This window comes from Nuphar pumila, chromosome 8 (assembly GCF_984573655.1).
Source record: "Nuphar pumila chromosome 8, dmNupPumi1.hap1.1, whole genome shotgun sequence".
Classification (NCBI taxonomy): domain Eukaryota; kingdom Viridiplantae; phylum Streptophyta; class Magnoliopsida; order Nymphaeales; family Nymphaeaceae; genus Nuphar; species Nuphar pumila.
The window spans coordinates 121,820,665-121,843,091 of record NC_143256.1 but is presented as its reverse complement, the minus strand read 5'-3'; the positions used below and the strand labels follow the sequence as shown (position 1 = coordinate 121,843,091).

Below are 22,427 nucleotides of genomic sequence, written 5' to 3'. Positions count from 1 at the left end.
ATTGTCAAAAGGATTTCCAATGTTTCCCTTCTTAGCCGGTCTGCAAAACTTGCAAATGCCTTTCAAAATTAAGACTCCACACACACAAGCATGTATTCAAGGTAGATCTTATATTTTTCATGTGATAATTATAACCCATGACCAATAATATGTTCCATGCATAACTAGGTTCCTGGGCAAGGACGCAATCAAAACAACTAAATATGTGCTCCCAATGCTGATGGCTTACTATGTAATTCTTGGAGACTGTAGTGTTCAAAAGGTTGAAGAAGCAAAGTGCCTACTTAGAGTAATCCCATTATGGGGCTTCTTGTATTGTAACGCCCCAAAATTTATAACCCGAAATATGAAGACTTTTTTTTAAAAGGAATACTGAAAACACATCGGAAAACAATTATTTATTTTTTGTTAGAAATTTCGGATGGGTTAAAGATATGACAACTCAATATGGTTTTAGATCTTATTTCCGTATTAGACTTGGGTCCAGTTTCAACTCATGATTCGGGTTCCACTTAGGAATCCGATATCCCCAATAACATTCATGAATTTAATTAAATTAATTGAAAAGCATAATAAAATTAAATACAAGTTTGAACAATTCATAAATTGTTTTCAAAACAATCCAAGATCAAAGAATTGATCATTGGAACCCTCCGCAACATTCCGTCATCGCTCCAGCTTTTTACTCATTACCTGAATATTAGTAAAGTAGGGGTTAGACTTATCAAGTCCCAATAAAAAATACGCTAATAATATATGCATATATGAAACTAAACATACATGAAACATTCATTTCTCAATACAACAATCATGCTACAAATTAGATATATCATAATTATGCAAAATTTCATGCAACATATTATCAAACAAGAACATATCCATGTTTAAAATCATCAAAGACATACTTTCAACACAACTGCAAGCATACACGTCTTCCAAAACATGAACAATGCAATATCATATTATAATGCATTCTCGCAACAACTATAACAATTCAATCCATATAACAATATTTTCAACAATGAACAAATCTCTAATTAAGCATTTGCAATATTAGGACATGTTTTCAATATAAGTTCAACACATAATATTTGTTCAAGTATAAGGCTTTTGTTTCTCTTTTTACAACTTTTCTATAGGGTACTCGCAGAAAAACTATCGCAATAGAGAAAACCAAATAAGAGTTTATTATGTCATGTATTTTAATTAACCGAATAATTCATTGAAACACATCCCACTGGGGGTGGTCCATGACCGAGAGAAATCCCACCAGTGGCAAAACAACCAAAATCTGTAACTTACGATTCCGCAGAATCAGGTATATATACCACCTACCCTTTCCAAAGGTAAGCCCGGGTGCAAAGTGTGCATCTCAAATAATTTTCTTTTTTTTACAAATGGGTGCGAACTCTGCATCTCAATTTTTTTTTTACAAATGGGTGCAAATTATGTATCCCAAATAATTTTTCTTTTTGCAAATGAGTGTGAACTCTGCATCCCAAATAATTTTTCTTTTTACAAATGAGTGTGAACTCTACATCTCAAATAATTATTTTGTTTACATATAAGCATAAACTCTGCATCCAATTTTTTTTTTTTTTTTACAAATGGGTTTGAACTCTGCACCCCAAATAATTTTGTTTTTACAAATGAGTGTGCACTCTATAACCTGTTGATTTTCTTATTACAAATGGGTACAAACTCTGCATTCTGTTGATTGTCTTTTTATAGATGAGTGCAAACTCTGCAACCCATTGATTCTCTTTCCATAGATGGATGCAAATTCTGCAACTCATTAGTTCTCTGCAACATATTGATTCTCTTTTAAAGATGGGTGTGAACTCTTGAACCCATTGATTCTTTTTTTACAGATGAGTGTGAATTCTATAACTCATTGATGCATGCATTTTCATGTCTTACAACACATCAAAACGTATTCATATGCAACATATCAAATTTGGGCTCTCATAGCACTAAATTGGTTTCTTGAACTATAAATTCATTTATCAACATGTGCATGTATGAATTTTCTTGTTTTATAGCACTACATAACCTCATGTTGCATACAATACATCATGTTGCACATTTAACATATCATGTTGTATATTTAAGTTATAATACCTACATTTTTTTTAATTTATTTAGATTATCTATCATTTAATTGAGAATTTATGAATTATTTGGATATGGATCTCAGCAGCGACCCAGATTGATCAACCCATGTGTTTGAGATTGGATATAGTTGATGGACCCAATACAAAGTTGAATTATTGAGTTTGGACTTAGGGGAGGATCCAAACTCAAACAAATCCATATTGAGTTATGAGACTTTGAATTCGCTCTATATGAATATTTAAATTATTGGGATTGAATGAGTCAACCTAAATGGGTTTGGGTATGGTTTAGACCCATATTGAGGTTTAAACTGGACCTAAAAGGGATTTAGATTCATTTGAGACCCAAATTGATCTCTCTAAAGTAAAAAATATTTTGGATCTATTTGGGGACCAAAATTAATCTCACTAAGCAAAATGAGAGTGGCAGATCCATTTGGAGACTCAAATGGATCTCACTAAAAAATTAATATTTGAGATCCATTTGAGACCCAAATGGATGCCACCAATTAAAATAAGTTTTAGATTCATTTGAAGACCCAAATGAATCCCATTAAGAAAAAAAATATTTTGGATTCTTTGAGACTCAAATGGATCCCATTATAGTAAACTAAATTGTTTGGATCTATTTGAGACCCAAATGGATCCCATAATGCAAAATAAGATCATGAATTCATTTGAGACCCAGATGAATCCCACTATGTAAAATGAGAATTTTGGATCCATTTGGTGACCCAAACAACTTTATATATGATTCGGCAAGCATGAGAATGTACATAAATTCTCATGCTAAAAATTTGTGTATGCAAGCACATATTTGCGAATCACATTAAAGAGAATTTCATTCATGGAGATTTGTAGGTGCTCTTCGTGAAGGTCGTATATTATTTGTGAAAGTATCACCATATTTGCAATCTTCGTATAATAGTGCAAGGTTGAGGACATTCGCAACACTAATTAATATGTGAATGTCACCACATATTTGCAGGCTGCCTTGAGGATCAATTACTTAAATGAGATTTACACGATATCTCATGAATGCCATACTATATACATGAATCTCATATAGTATTTGTGAAGTTCCCCAGGTTTCAGTTAGAGGAGGTTCGCAAATTTGGTTTTGTGATCTTCATGAGGTTCGTAAAAAGATCGTGCAAGTGTACTTTTTAGTGAGACGTGAGGTCGAGACAGCGTAACAGGTTCACTCATGCAAAGAGTAAAAAGGTATGAGAAAAGTCAGACATTTGCGATTTTGGACACCAAGCAAATTTTACAAACTCTGGGGGGGGGGCATTTTAAGAAACATGTCATTTTTTTAGGATAGTACAATCGTTCTCTGATTTTTTATCCCATGGAATTCAAATATACACAAGGAGAAACTAAATTTTGATCATGTGAATCTCTTGCATGTTGGGTCTAGGACAAAACTTAGATGGAAATAGATCTCATCACGAAGGATGGCTCCAGATTAGTTGATTTTGGCAGAGGTCAAAAGTTTTGTAGAATCATCTGCCTAGGAGTTGTGGAGATAACTTTTAAAAGCTTCTCAAAGCTTATGGACTTCATTACAAATTAAAAGATGCTTACAAGTTAAAATGGGAATAACTTTGATCATTTCCAATCTTGTCATCCATTATGTTCGACTTGCTGTAAAACGGATGTAAAGGACTACTCTAGTAAAAATTGAGGTGTCTACGTATAGTAATCTCAAATTTACTACATATAAGCTTTAAAATGTGAGGACTAATAGATCCATATCCATTTGGATCTTGTGGGTCCAACTCCGCCCAGTCCAGTAGACGTGTGGTTGGAGAAGAAGCATCTAAAGGCCCTAGAAACTTGGGAGATAAGGTTTGCAGTTATGGCAAGTTTCTAATCATCTTAGTTATGCACCTAATCTAGCTAATGAAGAGGAGAGCTTGTCTAGTCAGTCTTACAAACTTTCTAATAAAGGTGTTTCCAAAATCCATTGTAATCTTGAGATGTCAAAGAATGGGTGTAACCATTGACAAATTGAATAAAAGGGTAGAAGGCTTACCTCTATTGTTGAGATACAGAGTAAGAGAAAAAGTTGCTAGAGTGATTGAGGTTTGGATCAAACAGCAGACATGCTTACTAAAGCCCTACCTGGACCGAAATTTCAATATTTCAGAGACAAACTGAATCTCATGGAGAAGGTCATCTCTTATGGGGCCTATTCTATGTACCATCTCAAGGTTAAGTTGAGAAAAAAAATTAATTTTTAGACTTTAAAAACAAAGCCATTTAAAAGTTTCCAAAAATATCAATTTTAAAGGTTAAAGTTAAAGTTTTCAAAATTGCATAGTAAGCCCTCTCAAGGGAGAGCCATCCCATCCTAGATTTGGGTAGCTAAAAATAAATAAATAAATAAATAAGAAAATAAATGAGGAAGGAAAGAAAAAAAATTAAACAATTGACTAAGTCAAACTTAGTTGACAAAATTTCAAAAGAAGAGAGAAACCTCACAAAAAGATGACGTCGAGCCTATATTTCATATAATGTACATCTAGTACGAATTAATACCCAAGTTAGGAAGGGAAAAAAATATAGTGACATATTTACATCAAAGTAAAGGTTCACTCCAAGCGGCAGTGGGAGTAGGGAGAAGGTGTTGACCCTTCGTCCCAAGTTGACTCTCACTAGGTGTGCTGGTGCCTCTGACTGGTGGGCTTTGTAAGGGCTTGATGTTGGTGACCCCAGCCAGGAAGCCCGTGCGAGCATGTTGTTAGATCTAGGGGTGCACATGAGCCGGGCTTTGGCTAAAAAAACTAGGCTCGAACCAAGCCTAAAACCTATGTACAAACTCAGCTTGTGTTCAAGCTCGATCCCAGCTTGGCTCGGATCAGGCCAGATTGATTTATTTAAAAGAATAATTAAAACAAGTGTGTGTATAAGAGGGCAGGAATTAAACCCCAGACCACATACACAAGTGATCAAACCCCTGACCGCTTGAGTTAGACCTCTAGTTGTGATTATTGTTCAACAAAAAAATGTAAATATCCTAAAACTAGCCACTATGTAACTTTATTACCCGAGCTTAATGGAACTTGAATGCCTGATCAAGTTTGGCTCATTTATGTACTCGGATGAGTCCGAGCTGGGTTTAAATGAGTTGAGCTGTTGTGCAGCCCTAGTTAGATCATGTAATGTCCAACTAGCAAGAAGTGGCTTATACAATAAGATGTCTATCATAATAGCAATAACTTAAGTAGAGCACCTCGTTTATGAGCCAATGCATATGGGGAGTTCATTGTACACTCAAAGAAATTGATCTTCTTTTACTGAAAGATTGATGCCTCACACAACATAGTAACTTTAACATACTAGATCTATAATGAGCTTTAAAACTAAACCCAAATAGTCGATATAAAGATAGCCACAGATAATTTCTTTGGTCCCCAAAGTAACCAAAAATCATAGAAATTAATGAGTTCATTAATTATTATCTTAATGTGCTATCAATCTTTTACCAGGAAATCTAGTTAGGAGTAACCCAATTAAAGGGGGCTTCTTCAATATATGGTATTTTTTGGACATGTTCAAACCTAACTCTTATTTATGCTTGTGTAGCTAGTTTATCTTATTTTTCATATACAGCATTTATCAACCATTACTTTATCATTGATAATTGCAGTATGAGAGTCAGTCATGACCCGATCCACATGCTTCGACTAGGGCATATAAGGGATATGATGACTTGATGTCACCCTCACATTTCTCCTGCTTACCACTAGGTGTGCCAAAGGGCTGGGTTTGGTTCGAACCAAGGTGGAACCAGACTTGGACTAGATTTCCGGGTATGGTATCGAGTCCGAAAACATGTCTAATCGGGTTTACTATAAGAAAAACCATACCCAGACCCGATAAGAACTCCATGAACCAGGCCCAAACCCGATAAAAACTACATGAACCAGACTGGACCATACCCAGTAAAATCATAATTTTTGTCATTTTTACATTGAAAAATTGCAGGTCTTAATCTAAACTCAGGTCTGAGTCTAGCATAAAATTTCACAAACTATACTAATTGGGTCCATGTATTAATCGGGCCTTCTTATTTATCACCATACCCGGACCCTATAGGGTTTGGTTTAGGTTGGGTCCGGGTAAACCCGACCTGTTGACACCCCACTTATCACTGGCATTCTATTCAGGGTTCCAAGCTCAAAGGTGGCAACTAAAAGCAAAGGGTGCTACGTTGTAGGACTTAATCCTACATCTTATGGGACAAGCTGACCCTCTTGCGACCTCAACCTCCTGCTGAGCTGCATGATCCGGCACCAACCCTACGGAGCTCACCCTCCTCCTCCCATTTTTCCTGCTCCAGCGACGACCGACACCCCACCTTGGCTCATTTCATCTGATTGCTTTCATATAGGGGTGGCAATCAGGTCGGGTTGGTGGGTCAGCATTCCTCAACACGAACCTGACCCGTTTATTAAACAGGTCGGTTGTGGCAAACACGAACCCATCCCATTTATTAAACGGGTAACCCAACACGGTTAACCCGTTTAATAAACGGGTCAGGTCGGGTAAACGGGTTGGCGGGTTAGTTGGGGGGCTGGCGTGTCGGGTTCGGGTAAACAGGTTGGTGGGCGGGTTGGGGTCGGGTAAACGGGTTGGCGGGTTGGGTTCGGGTAAACAGTTTAAACTGCCCGCCTAACCCGTTTATTAAACGGGTCAGCCGAGTTGGTGGGTTGGCATACCCTTAACACGAACCCGGCCCATTTAATAAATGGGTTAGGCGGGTCGACCCATTTATGACACGAACCAGTTTAAGCCAAACCCGAACCCGGCTAAGAAGCGGGTTGGCGGGTCGTGTCAGATTTTGCCACCCCTACTTTCATATGATGAGTTCATGTATGAAATTGACTAGACTAGGATACAAAATTCTTTCTTTTTTTCTAGATTACAATTTTATCTTTAATCTCTATGTTTGAATGCATCTTAGGAGGACAATCGTTATACTTTTTATGTATTTTTGATGCGCACAAAGAAATAAATGTAACTGTATTTTAGGTTTTCTTAAAAATCAGCTGAGCCATTTTACCTTGATGTACTTTCTAAATGTCATTGTGAAACATGAAGATAACAATATCTTGCTTTGTGCACATGGAGCTGTTTGTTTTCATGCGAGAAATTGCTCATGCTCTTATAACAAATTTCCCTTTGTATTGTGATTGCATTAACATTATCTTTTCTTTTTGATGCTTTATTGTTATTGTTACCTGATTTGATATAAGAATTTGATAAAAATTGAGGTACTATAGCATTTTTTATGAACTATATTTTTGCAATGCTAGTAAATAATTTGCCACTGCTGATCCCAATCCCGGATAAAGGAGGGTTGCGGTAGGCCTGTGACAGCGAGCATAAAAACTTATTCATACCCTATGAATATGAACCAATATGAGAATTTCGTTGGGGCGTTCCCTACTGAGCGATGTGCTGTACTCTATAGGCCCGGAGGCAGTGATAAATGGGCAAGGATTGCTAGGTCGTCGCCCGAAAGCGACGCGTCACACCGGCGCCCGGGTGTGGTGTCAAATAGGCAAGGGTTCCCTCACTTTGTTGGACGGGTGGGGGTAAAGAAGTTAGTCCAAGACCATAAAATTAGGTTAGCCACTTGGAACATAGGGTCTTTAACTGGTAAGTTGGTAGAGTTAGTAGATGTTATGTGTAGGAGAAAAATTGATATTTTATGTCTACGAGAAAGCAAAAGTGATAGAACCTTGGAGATATAAGATTTGGTATATAGGAATAAATAGGAATAGGAATGAAGTAGGGATTGTTATGAGTCGTGGGTTTATAGATAATGTAGTTGAGGTCCGTAGGAAGGGTGATAGGATTTTACTTATTAAATTAGTATTAGGTACAGATATTATTAATATTATTAGTATTTATGCACCTCAAGTAAGTTTAGATGATTCCATTAAGCGTCAATTTTGGAAAGATTTAGATGAAGTAGTACAAGGGATATCTTATGGAGAAAAGCTTTTCATTGGTGGTGACCTTAATGGGAATGTAGGCATTAGTAGGGATGGATTTGAGAGTATCCATGGAGGCTATGGTATATGAGAAAGAAACGAAAGGGGAGAAAGAATTTTAGATTTCGGTTTGTCCTATGATATGATCTTAGCAAACACTTGGTTTAGAAAGAGGGAGTCTCACCTAGTAACATTTAAAAGTGGGGTTAATACGAGTCAAATAGATTTTTTCCTACTTAGAAAGAGAGATAGGAGTTGTTGTATCGATTATAAGGTTATACCGGGAGAAAGTGTAGCTACACAACATAGAGTCTTAATTTTAGATCTTAGAATTAGACAATGCCGCAAAAGAGATAGACATAGGATAGATCCTATAATTAAGTGGTGGGCACTGAAAGGAGCTAAACAAGGAATGTTTGTAGAGCGGGTAGTTAAGGAAGTTGATTGGTGTCTCGAGGAGGATTCAGAATCAATGTGGAATAAGATAGCGGGTGGCATGAGAAAGGTGGCTAAGGAGGTATTGGGTGAGTCTAAAGGCGGTGCATCACTAGGTAAGGATATGTCGTGGTGGAACGAGGATGTCAAATTAGATATTAAGGTTAAAAAAGAGTGTTATAGAAATCTAAGTAAGAGTCGTGATAATGAGAATTTGGAGAAGTATATGATAGCAAAGAAGGAAGCTAAAAAAGTAGTTTGGAACGCGAGGGATAAGGTATATAAGGAGGTTTATGACAAGTTGGATACCAAAGAGGGCGAGAAGGATATTTATAGGCTTGCAAAGATGAGAGATAGGAAATCGAGGGATCTGGGTATGGTCAGATGTATCAAAGATGAAACACAAAGGGTTTTAGTCAAAGATGAGGAGATTAAGGAGAGATGGAAAGATTATTTTGATAAGCTATTTAATGAAAGTCATGCTCAGGATCTGAGAGACTTCTCCGTTCCTTTTCATAAGATGAATCATGACTTCATGCACAAGATTCAAAAAAAAGAAATTGCAGAGGCTTTGAAAAAAATGAAATCAAGAAGGGCAGTTGACCCAGATGGTATTCCTATCAAGGCTTGAAAATGTTTGGGAGAGAAATGTTTAGAATGGTTGATAAATCTTTTTAACAAGATTTGGCGGACAAATAAGATGCCTAATGAGTGAAGGAAGAGTACTTTAGTGCCTCTATATAAGAATAAGGGTGATATACAAGATTGCACAAACTATCACGGTATAAAACTTATGAGTCATACTATGAAACTTTGGGAGAGGGTGATTGAGTCTAAGTTGAGGAAGGTTGTCATGATATCGGAGAATCAATTTGGTTTTATGCTTGGAAGATCAACTATGGAAGCTATACATCTTCTTAGACAACTTATTAAGAGAAATAGAGAAAGGAACAAAGATTTGCATATGGTTTTTATTGATTTAGAGAAGGCAGACGATAGAGTACCTAGGGAAGTTCTCTGGTGGACAATGATGAAGAAAAGTGTTTCTCTCAAGTACATTAGTATAATTAAAGATATGTATGAAGGAGTAATAACCAATGTCCGCACTTGTGGAGGGGTGACAACCAATTTTCCTATAACGATTGGGTTACATCAAGGATCTGCTTTAAGCCCTTTTCTATTTGCTATAGTGATGGATAAGCTTACGAGACCAATTCAAGAAAATGTGTCGTGGTGTATATTGTTTGCTGATGATATTGTTTTGACTGATGAGTCTAGAGCTGGGGTTAATGCTAAGTTAGAATTATGGAGACAGACATTGGAAGCAAGAGATTTTAAGTTGAGTAAGAGTAAGACAGAATACATGGAATGTCGATTTAGTAAGCAACGTAGTGATGGGAGTGTGGTGAAGCTTGGTGAGAAAGAAATATCAGTGGATGATTGTTTCAAATATTCGAGATCTATCATTCAAAAGTACAGAAAAATTGATGGAGATGTAAATCATAGAATAAAGGTTGGGTGGACGAAATGGAAGAGTGCAACTGCAGTGTTGTGCGATCGTAGAATGCCATTGTGATTGAAGGGAAAGTTTTATTGGATGACTATTAGGCCCGCTTTACTATATGGTACGGAATGTTGGGCTGCCAAGAGACATCATATTCAAAAAATGAGTGTAGCTGAGATGCGTATGCTGAGATGGATGTGTGGAAATACAATAAAAGATAAGATTCAGAACAAGGAGATACGTAAGAAGGTAGGCGTTGCACCCATTGAAAATAAGATGAGAGAGAATCATTTACGGTGGTTTGGACATATTCGGCGAAGGCCTAATAATGCTCCAGTTAGAAGGATGGGGAAATGGGAAAATATATTAGTTAAAAGAGGTCGGGGTAGGCCTAGGAAGACATGGATGGAGGTGATAGGAAAGGATATGAATGCTTTGAACCTTACCGAGGACATGGCATTGGATAGAAATGATTGGAGGAGAAGGATTCATGTGGAAGACCCATAATGATTTTCTTTTTTTGTTCATATCGCCGACGCCAATTGTTGTTGTTTGTTGTAGTAAATAATTTGCCACCAGTAGGTACATTATGTGAAGTCCAGACATGTTGCTAAAGACAAATTAACTCTTTATAATCAATTAATGTTGTCTTTGTGTTAGTCACTTTCTTCTTGACACCATTTGACTGATCTAAATAATAAAATATAAATGAATGTGCTAATTGCTTTTTTTATTATTGGCAGGCTTACTTTTAAGACTTAAAATGATACCAAGATAATATTTAGATGTAGATTTCAAGGTCAGAATCTTAATATTATCAGCTTTGGTCTTTTTTTAACCAATTTATAATGGAATTTTGTTGTAGCTGATTTATGTGGAACATTTAATCTAAAGTTTGTACATACTAGTAAACAGATGGAAAACCCACATGCCCCACTAGGCCGCTGCAAATTATATTATTAAAACAATGCTTTGCCCCTGAACCTGAAAGTGCAGTAGTAGCAGGTAATGCATTTATTAGCTAACTACACGGAGAACATGTGCATTTTTTAAAGGAACAATTGTACGGTAAATTAGTTTAATCATAAGACGCCCATGCATTTTATATTTTGAAGACTCACTTTGTACTTTAATCTCAAGGCTATGATTTGTTTCATTTTTTTTTTCAGACATGTTTAGATAGTCTTTTTGCATGAAGCTCATGAAAAATTGGTCGTCGATGTCAGAGAAGGGAAGAGGGAATCATGTTCAGGGCTGTAAAGAAGAGTAAATGAACTTTATGTAAGGGTTTAACTAGAGTCGTCAGATCGAAACACGAGCGGACAACTTGATTTAGCAGGTTTAGCAGACAAACCCGTTTAGCAGGCTTCCATTTCTCTTTCTTTATATATTGGTAATGATAAACGGTTCAAGAACCACCCTATAAAACACGTACTCTTTACTTATAATGACATCTCCAAAACACTAATCTCTCTCTCTCTCATGTCTCATCGTTCCCTCTCTTCTTCCTTTCAGAACGCCTCTTCGTGTTCTGAAAAACGTCACCAAATGCACACCACTTGAACCCTTAGCAAAAAGAGCGATCCATATTTATCATCTTCTTCTTTTTCTTCTCTCTCTCTCTCTCTCTCTCTCTCTCTCTCTCTCTCTCTCTCTGTTTGGTCAAAGAACGGCAATGGCGACGGCGGCGGCAGCGACCGCCGAATCGACGACTCAAGACGGCCCCGTGCTGTGCATGATTAGCAAGCGCCTCCGCGCCCTTCGCAAGAAGTACAACCGAATCCTGCAGACGGAGGAGAGCAAGGCGCAGGGCAAGCCCATCAACAAGGAGCAAGAGGACGTCCTCCGCTCGAAGCCCGCCGTCGCCGCCCTCATCGAAGAGTACGAGAAGCTCCACCAGCCCCTCGCTGCCGCCCTCAACGAGGAACTCTCCCTCTTCAAAGCCCGCGAGGAAGCTGCCTCCGCCGCTCCTCTGGCAGAGAACGCGAACGGGGAGCCGGGGGGCGGGGAGCGGCAGCCTTCGGCCTTGGAGGACCGCCTGGACGAGGCCGTGGAGGATCTGCTGAAGGTGCTCTATTTTGGGTATCTGTTCGACGTTAGGCCGCAGACGGATTTCACCCCAATTATGCTCACCAAGGCCCATGAGCGGAGCTCCTGCCTGATCTACGACTATGTCACGGAGGACGCCATCGATCTCCTCGTCGAGAGGGACCTGGATTTGCTCTCCCTCATGGGGAGCCTTGTCGTTTCCCGGCCGCCCGACTCGACGGTGTCGCATAAGGGGGCGTTGCAGGAGTGCCTCCGTCATGCCAAGCTCTGGCTCCTCAACTCCGACCAGCCCATCCGCCCCAATGCCGGGGTTTCGTGTATCCTTGCCTCAACCCTCTTTTCAAGAATTTTTTTCGTTTGTATTCTTTTCTTCATGTTTTGTTTTATCGATTGAAGATTTTGATTCTTGAATGAAATGTGGAACTTAGCCCAGCCCTCTGGACACATCCGAACACCCATTTAAGTGGTGTTTGAGTACATCCACTTATCCAGATAAATGGGATAACGTCGGATGTTCTAGTATGCAGAATAATGCACTTCCCAAGCTTATCCCATTTTTCTGGATAAGTGGGTGCATCCAAATATCCTTTCTAGTAATTGGATGCAGTTACCGATGTCCTTTCTACTTGGTTTTTGGTTGATTATTTACATACACTGAATAAGTGAAACAAGGAAAATGGTTTTCATCGAGTAATTCCTCATTGCGGCTGTTTTGGTTTCGGTGTTCTCTCCATGACTTTTGTGAGGGTCTTTTCTAAACGATTTTATTTTGCTTTTGAGCTTTGAGGTTGCAAGAAATTGGTTTGTGTTAGAAGAATCTCGGGTTTTTGTTTCAATTGGTGCAAGTGTGTGTATGAGGTTGGCGTTAAGAGTTTGTTTGGCTTTGTGGATCTTTTGTCGGTTGGTTCTTTAAGTTGCTGAACAGATGCACGGCTGAGAGAACGGTTGAACAAGATCCTCTCGTCGGATTACTTCACAATGACCCCACAGATGACAAAGTTGAGCCAGCAAACAGCTGCCGACGCCGCTGCGGCTGTGGCTGCTGCTGCTGCTGCTGGGAACTACAATGCACATGTTGCAATTCACAAGCCAAACGGGCAAGCACAGGTGTTCCATCCAGAAGGTGCTGCAGCTCATTGTCAGCAGATGGTATATTTCTCAATCAAAATAGAATTCTATTGTCTGAGTATATGAATTTATCAGCATTTTCTTTGGTGATTGTTGTATGTTTTTTATTTCTTATTGGGTGATTTTTTGAGCTTTCAACTATCCATCAGTCTACTTCCTACATGCAATAAGTAGACTGTGTATGTGAGCTTTCTGCATCACATATCATGTTTTTACTTATGGTGCATGGCTACATGAAATTATTTGTTCCCCTTTGGGTTCATGCTTGTGTGCTACACATGCACCTGTATGCATGAAAGACCTATAGAATAAACATATCACGAGATTGAAATTTATGAATATTCATTTGAAGAATCACATGCACCTTACTGTATGTCTGAAAGACCTATAGAATAAACGTATAACAAGATTGAAAACTTTTGAATTAATTGTTTGAAGAATTAACACCTTAATAATTGCATTGGTTGATTCACTGAGTTTACAAAACTTGCACTCTATGGATGTTCATTGTGTATTATTCGTTCCTATTGGATCTTCTTTATTGAATGGAAAGAGAATGACATCAGTCTCTTGTAGGACACTACAAAACTTCTTGAATTATCAATCTCTGACTTGGCCTCTTTCTAGCCCCTATTAACTATGTGCCCTTAGTCAACCTTGAGAATTTGAAACATAGTGATTGGTTGCTGACCTATGTAACCATTAAAAATAGGTAGTCACCATAATTGTTTATCTTGAATCTGACATGGACGCTAAAGGCTTGAACTTTGTAGCTCTTGCTCCACTAAAATTCAACCTACGTGAGCAAGCCTTTGCCTCCTTAGCCTCAAAAGTCAATTAATTATATATAGAAGGGTGCATAATGGTGTCCATGCTCTTCTTATAGTAAGAAGCAAATTTGAATTCTTTTGCCTTGACTTATTATTGTAGATTGAAAAGAGCTTTAGTTTAATAAAAAAACATATCTATTTATGTTTAAGTAAATTATAGAAAATGAGCCTATCAAAAATTTTATAGAAAAGGATTTCTCATTTACGATTTATTCATCAGTTCAATTAAAATAGTTCAATGATGGTTCCTTTATTGTAGGAATGAAAATTGTATAAATGTGTTTTTAATGAAAGAATGATTCTCCTTGCAACGTCTCATGTCTCTGGAAGCATGCTTTCAATAAAGTGAGAAGTGTTTTTTGAATTACCTAGCTTCAAGCCTATGTAACATGGACTCTTCTAACTGCACAATGCACTCGTGTCACACCCGCATGGGTGCGGGTGTGACACTTGGACATGGCTTCCTTTGTGCCAGGTGAAGTCAACCACACTGAGGTCCATTTCTATTCAAAAGTATATTCAGTTAACTCTAACCAAGTCTAGTTTTATCTATATTATATACAAATCACTGTCACCGATATCGGCAATATTTTGAAAACGTCGGGAGAAATACCAATATTTTAAGGTAGTCGATATTAAAGGTAATATCTCGTGATATTTTCAAAATATTGCCAGAAGACAAAATATCGCGATATTTTTGGGAAAAACTATTTTTTTATTTTAAGTTTGCATTTCCAATTTTTTTGTTTCTTTTATATTTTAAAACTTTTAAAGCATGTTTCTTTATATTTTTTGGAAGAAAAATAATGCAAAACTTATTATTTTCTTATTTTTTTTTGTTATTTATAGTTTTCCAATTTTTTAAACCTTGAGATATTCCTGAGATTTATCAACTATTGGAAATCTCTTCGAGAAATATCCTCGCTAGTGTTATTAAAAATGCCCCTCGCCTCAAGGCGAGGGCCTTTGTGCCTTGAGGCGTAGGTATAAAGCGCAATACCCCTGAGGCGTGCGCCTCATAAGCCTTGAGGCGCGCTTCGGACTGAGGCTCACATGCCTCGATTTATTTGGCTTCCAAGCCCTTATCTCACACCATTTTCAAGGGGAAGGCTTAAAGGCTTCCATATTAGTGATATCTCCATGTATCTCCATAGCAATAAGGGCGAAACACATTGCATTTCACAATCGCTGCAGGCCAACATACTTCCAAGATCGTTAACCTCTCTAACGGTTTGAACGCTGGAACGTTGGAGCCGATTCTCAATGATATGGAGCATGACCCAGGGTCTGGCCCAGCATTGCCAAGTGGGTATTCAAAAGTCCAAAATTGGTTCATTGGATAAGGCTCTCATTGACGAACTATGGAGGAACTGCAATTACGCGGTGCGTCCAGCAATAGGTAGGGCAGAGGGAATTATAATGGCCTGGCACGAGGATTTGGTTGGTCTGTGGTGAATTTGGGAGATTTCTCAATTTTCATTCTTTTCCTGAATGGTGATCCCTTATCGTTCATCTTAACGGCAGTCTATGAACAGTGCATAAGTGCTCGTAAAGAACTTTTTTGGAGGGAGATTGAAGAGGTTGCTCGAGTATTCACCCCCACAAACTTTGAACTATTGGTGTGGAGGGTGACTTCAACTCACTCTTGATAGTTGATGATTCCAATGGTGTGCAGCAATACACAAGGAATATGCGGCGGTTTGCTAAATTTTTTAGATTTCAAGTCTATCTGATATGCCTTTCCAGCATTAAAAAAAAATTTATAGGCTTAATAATCTGATACGTGTGTTTGACAAAAAGAATAATTATGTAGAAATCCCTACTTTGCATGTTTTCGGTTTTGATGAATTTTTGTATTAAGGATGTTGACAGAAATTTATTTATGTTAAGTTCTATAACAGGATATAGATGTATTAAGCCTAATGACAGTTTTGAATTTTTGTATTAAGCACATTGACAGAAAGTGATCTATGTGTTAAGTTTCAGGGCAGTTTTGATTCTTTTTAGAAAAGAATAAATCGTTTGTTTTTTGTCCACAAGGATGCTTATTAATATTCTATGCTGCAGTTCATGCGCAGAATAATTCGTTTGTTTTTCTCATATTTTTTCAGTATTTATTTGAGATTTTTTATTTCTTGTTGGTTGTTGCTTCATCAATAAAGATTTATTTATTTATTTATAATTTTAGATATTTTTTATAGTTTTTTTTAAGTTAAAAAAAAAACTTTGAGGCTTACGCTTTACGCCTCTCCTCAGGTTTTGGTGGAGCGCCTCGCTACGCCTCAACACTTTTCACAACACTGATCCTCGCTAAGAAATTACCTTTAATGATACAGGTGACTATGATATAAATAGATAAATGCACACATACAAGAAGTATTAACTTAAAATTGGTAAAAATTATATATATACCCTCCCCGCACCTATGTGACATAGCTTCATGCTTTTGAAGCAATTCACATGAGCGAGCCTCTGAGCCTGGTCTTTTGCGTTAATGATTCAGCTTAGGCAGTGTAAATTTGTGTCTATTATACACTTTTATATATTTTTCAATTTTTTGACAGTTGTCCATGTGGCAATACATGTTAATGGGAGGTCACAACTATGGCCTATTGTGCTAGATTGGCAAAAACTGTGTAGCAAATGTGTGCATGTTGTATCTATGTCCATGTCCATGTGAAATAAATGATATGTACAATAAATATGGTGGTATAGATGTATTCTTTCCAACATATTATCGTTTGATAATAATTAATTTATTGTACTTTAAACTCCTTCATTTTCCATATTTTCTATGTCAAGAAAACTGTGTTTTTAGTGCAAGAAGTATTATATTTGTTATTGCCTGCAGATGTGGTAATAATTAATCTATTGTACTTTAAATTCGTCTTTCATTGTCCATATTTTCTATGTGAAGAAAATTGTTTTTAGCGCAAGAAGTATTATATTTGTTGTTGCTTGCAGATGTGTTTTGAAATGGAGATCAATCCTTTTAAGTTTACCCTTTTTAGTTGTTAATTAGGCTACAACTACCTGTATGCCTTTCTTGACATCACTTGAACTACTGAGGGCTTTTTTTGAGAATAAATTAAGGCAGTTATATAACAATATATCATTTGAAAGTGCCATATTGTATCTTTTCTAATGATGCCTCCCAAGTGGAATGGCATTTGTTTCACCGTGTACTGTGGAACTAGAAAAAGGTGAGCTGGCAAAGGATTCTCAATATCTTTGGTTATTGGAGTTGGTTTCCCTGAAATCTGAATTGGAGAACACACTGTCTTTTAGTTCCATTTCCTAAAGATGAGCTTGGGTTTTGATGGTTCATGAGCATGATTAGTGTCAAAAAGCTCACTTACCTCCTCTTGCAACTTTTGCTGCATTATTGCTGTTATCAGGCAGTCAATCTTTTTTTAGTGGTCCTGTAATATTCTTCCACGTAGAGTAGCTCGTGTAGGACCTCTTCTCCCGGTTTATCTGCTTTTGCAACTTTGCTGTATTATTGCTGTAAGCATGGAAGGCAATCAATCTCCTTTTAGTGGCATTTTCTGTATAACCCTGTAAGATTCCCTCCATGGAGAGCAACTCGTGTAGTGTAACGTGTTTCAACTTTCTAATCTGTTTTCTCTGGGTATTCACGGTTTATCTGCTCTTGCAACTGTGCTGCATTATTGATGTTATCAAAGGATCAATCTCTTTTTAGTGGTGTTTTGGGCACGACTTGGTAATATTTTCTGTGTAGATTAACCTGTTTTCAACTCCATAATTTTACAGAATGAGGAGGTTGCAGAATTTGAAGGTGACAATTTGGTGAGTGGTTCATCCATACATGGTGATCAATCAAGCTCCGAAGAAGAGCAACTTCTCAAGGTTTTGACATTGTAGTAGCTTGTCTTTCTGATCATGCCAGTGTCATCGGATTTGTGATCTGATGACGGTCATATATGCTTTACAGGTTGAATCAGAGGAATCTATGGATCCACCTGAAGATGCTCCAAAGCCATCGTCACCGCCCTCACAGGACAATCCAAATAGGGTAGATGCTGAATACAAGGAGCATGAAAACATACCTCAAAGGCAGTACGCAAATCCAAGAGGAAGTGGTCGTGATGGCCGAAGAGGGTACATGGAGCACTAGCAGCGCAGGAGGCTACCCGAATGGTCGTAGCCAATACTATGATGCTGAAAACTACTATTACCCAGGAAATAGCAATCCTAGAGGAAGAGGTAGTGGTGGTGGAATGATGTATTAGGCCAATGGCAACTGTGTAGCAGCCGGAGGCAATGGTGTTCATATGCATGGGTAGGGATGCACAACGAGCCGAGCATGATCAGGCAATCAAGCTCAAGCTCAGTTTGCATGGTTATATAATGCAGAGAGTAAGGGTAGTATATGTACAATTTATGGTTGCAAATTTAACATATCAAATGGCCTTGCTCAGACGGGTAAGGTGTTAGCCTTTTACGGAAGAGGTGGGTAGTTTGAAACTCATTGTTTTCAGTGCAGTTTAACTTTTTTTGAATAAAAAATGCTCGGTTTGAGCCGAGCTGAGTTTGAACAAAATCTGTTCAAGTCTTAAGCCCCGCTTGAACTCTATTTTTTATTCGAGCTGAGCCAAGCCAGCCCAAGCTCAGCTCGTGTGTATCCCTGTGCATGGGGTTGTGGTAGCTTCCGAACAATCTTAACTGTTGCCTTCGCATGATTTTGACAAAGTTTTTGCAATGACCTAGCCGTGATACGGTGCCTCCTTATCTTAGGTGTTGGAGAGTTTGTGCTTGGTCTTTTGGAGCATGTTGATGAACTATCTATTGTAACTTGTTTTGTAATCTATCATCTCATTATGTTTTGTGGTGTAGCAAATTCATTCTATTAACACATTTAGTTGAATGCATGTTAAGTATTAGTTGCATATTTTCAGATGATGAGAGGAAGGTTATTGATCCCGAAGCAAACTTTTAAGCTCTGTTTAGGAGTAGGAGATGGTATTTAATGAAGGTATAATTAATACCACCTACAATCTTCATTAAATACCCTGTTTTGGGAGATGAGAATGGTGTTGAGAGTAGAGATGGGGGTGAAGATGGGTCATTTTCAGTATCTTTACATCTAGTTGACAACTCCAGCCTCATCTTCCATTTTCACTTCATCACCCCTCTCATCTCATCTCCAACACTGGCTCCAAAAAGAGCCTAACAGTGAGAAACTTTTTTAGTTACCAGCAAAATGGGTGTGAGAATCGACTATAAAAAAAAGTTAAAAAAGATGTGTTTTATTAGAATCATACTTCACCATACAGTCGTTAACAGTGTCCTGTCATCATCTCCTCATTTTGATAGGGTGGCCATTGCCTCCGGCCACCGGGCCTGTATGTATGTCTCCCACGCATTTTGTCGTGTGTGTCTGCGTGTGTGCATGCATCCAGATTGCAGCTTTAACTCGATTACTTATCAAATCTCATGTCATTCTTTGTACTTTCTCCTGCTTTTTCTTTTCTTAATGAGTTTATGCATTTTGTTTCTGAAAATAATTTAACACTAATTTGCAAATTTAGCTCAGCGAGCTTTTCTATATCAGGAACTGACAAAAGTGGCAGAATGACAAATAATGTGGCCATTCAAAGAATGTAGCATAAAATTATATATATATATATATATATATATATATATATATATATATATATATATATATATATATATATATATATATATATATATATATATATATATATATATATATATATATATATATATCCTTCAACCACATCCATGAAGGATATGTTTTGGACAAACATCCCTCCTGCAAAGAATGAACATAAGGAACATATATTACGAGCCCCTAAATTCAATGAACTTAGATGTTTGCACATTGTTTTTACTTTTCTATGGCCAGGACATCCATTATATTAATCAACGTGAACTAGCATGAGCTAAAATGGACACTGGCAACGAATTATTATCAATCTGTTTAGACTATCATGTTCACAACCATAAGATACAAGCAAAGGGCACTCACAGTGAGTTTCCATCATTAACCAACACTCACTTGGATACTTATCCCCAACGTAGAAAGCATTTGAGCATGACTCTTACAAGATCAGAATTGCTTCATGGTTTGACACTCTCTGTGCTCTCTTGGAGTGATGTGATCATGTATGAACCATCGGTTTTGTAAGATCTGTACCGCGCAAAAATTTTGGCGACCATGAGAAATGCAGTGATAACCACAAGGTCCTTGCCTGCACACTGCTTGTTCTGGATGGAAGTAGTCCCTGTCTGTGGTCCATTAGACCAGAACAAGTGCTCCAAGAGGCTCTATCCTCCCTTCTCCTTGGTGAACCTAAGCAATGTAGGTGTCTTCTTAGAACTTGTCGACGAAAGCAGAAATAAATATGCTTTGATACAAGCAAAGATCTTGAAGTACTATTTCTATGTTACCATGAAAGCAACAAGAAAACCAGGAAACCAAGAACATTATTAAGCCAATAAAGGGCCAAAACTTTTTAACCAGGAAAGTTTTACAACTTGGAAGATTTATCACATTGAACAAATGAATTGATCTTGTAACCTCCCCATTACAATGACAATGAACAATTTTTCATCCAAGCACATTTAATCACAGAACACTCACCAACTGTTTAAACAAGTCTAATGGAAAAACAGATCGATCTTTAAGCTGATCATTTGCAACCCCATCCCAGTGTCCAAGTTGGCTCTTGGAGAGTCATTACCAAACAGAAAAATTCAAAACAGAGCAGAAGCATTCTCTACGTGTGCACTCCAAGTGAGCATAAAATTGGCGGCTGAACTGTACAAAAAATGCCTGCCTCACTGATTGCAAGTGCTTAAAACATTGATGAAATCACTTCAGAAAAGGAGGCCTTCAAACTGGGTCGAATTTCTCACATGACAATGGGCTAAAATCCATGTAGGAAGCAAGCTGACGGAACAAAGTAGCATGAGCAAGATCTAACACCCTTCATGCAAACCTCTTTCATGGCATTATTTTTCAGGCAACTCCCCCCAGTAACATGCAACCAAAAATGGACCAAAACCCCATTGCAGTTAACTAAATCTTATAGGAGAAACACCATCATAAAAACCTGTCACATATCATTATTTCTTAAGGCAACTTCCCCAATATAAGAAATACAAAATGAACACAAGAACAAGTGGCTGCTTATGCTGGATCCTAGACAAAACCAATCACCTGTTCTGTAGGCCTTGTTCATGGTTCAGTTTTCGTCTGTGAGTCTTGCATGTCCTGAGCAAATATACTGCATCTCTTCTTCCCACATCTTTAAATAGCAAAATCAGTTTAAATATGTTTTCAACATGGTCTGAAGTCAGGAAATGACAAATTTATACAACTACTACCTCATGGCGGAATTCAACTCTTGTATGTGGAACATTTGTCTTGTGGACATCGTTGCCTTCAGGGCCCATTTTGTAGTACCTACTCCCAAGCCAATGAGACTGCAATTTGGATCCATGAGAATAATGATCAGTATTTGTGGCAAATGACGTTTGCACCCATCTTTATTTTGGTGTACGCTTATGGTTAGAGACAAAAAAGCCAAACAATAACATTGGCTTGCTACATCAATATTTTATGAAACAGCTCCTTTTTCTATCTTGGAAGTCCTTAATCTTTTCCTCATAGTTGTAATTGTTGGAAACTCATGGACCATAGAACTTGATATCAAAGTGTTTTATAACTCTTTTTCCATATAAAGAAACTTGTTCTTTCAAGGAAAAAACAAGATATTCTTTAAGATTTTCTTCTCAAATGCATTTTCATAAGATTCAAGAAAGCATGGTTTGTAAGATGTGAGAAGGATATACTGCATTTGCCAAGAACGACTCCCCTAACAATGGGAGGAACATTCACCAATGGTATGGGTGAGAGGTAAGTGATGAGAAGGCTATTGTGCATTTGTTGGAATAGTACCATATCGATTGGAGGAAGCGGAAGGCCCACTTACCTATGCTAAAAATGAGCCTCCCCACCACACTCATCACATTGCACCCTACTATAATGAAAGAGACTATAAAGTTATTTTTTGAAAATGTTTTTTATTTATTTGTGAAATATCTTTATTTGTTGGAATTTCATGAAAAAGACATCATTGTCTAAAAACACCCTAGTACGCCTGACCATATGGATAAACAATTCAGTGTGATGGTTGCACAAAATAAAATATTTTCAGCATAGATATTCATTTCAGGTGGTCAGAGGTGAATTGAAAAGAAAAGGGGGTAGAAAAACTTATTAGATGCCATTCATTGACTTTGGTACCTAATAAGTTCTACCTACTATTGGATTTGAACCAATCAATCCCGCAGTATGAAAGCAAAGAAT

The 22,427-nt window shown here is 37.7% G+C and overlaps 1 protein-coding gene across 2 annotated transcripts; it reads left to right on the top strand.

The window, feature by feature from the left end:
* The first annotated feature begins 11,513 nt into the window (after positions 1–11,513).
* On the top strand, positions 11,514–18,913 carry LOC149830482 (uncharacterized). Of its 2 annotated transcripts, none has more exons than XM_090015829.1 (4): positions 11,514–12,427; positions 13,036–13,259; positions 17,843–17,938; positions 18,024–18,913. In XM_090015829.1, the coding sequence occupies exons 1-4, from the start codon at positions 11,737–11,739 to the stop codon at positions 18,204–18,206; spliced, it is 1,194 nt and encodes a 397-aa protein (XP_089871955.1). In that variant the 5' UTR covers positions 11,514–11,736; the 3' UTR covers positions 18,207–18,913. The 2 variants fall into 2 exon arrangements, with proteins under 2 accessions (XP_089871955.1, XP_089871956.1); XM_090015830.1 differs by having other exon boundaries at positions 11,524–12,427; positions 17,843–17,878.
* Positions 18,914–22,427: the final 3,514 nt, after the last annotated feature.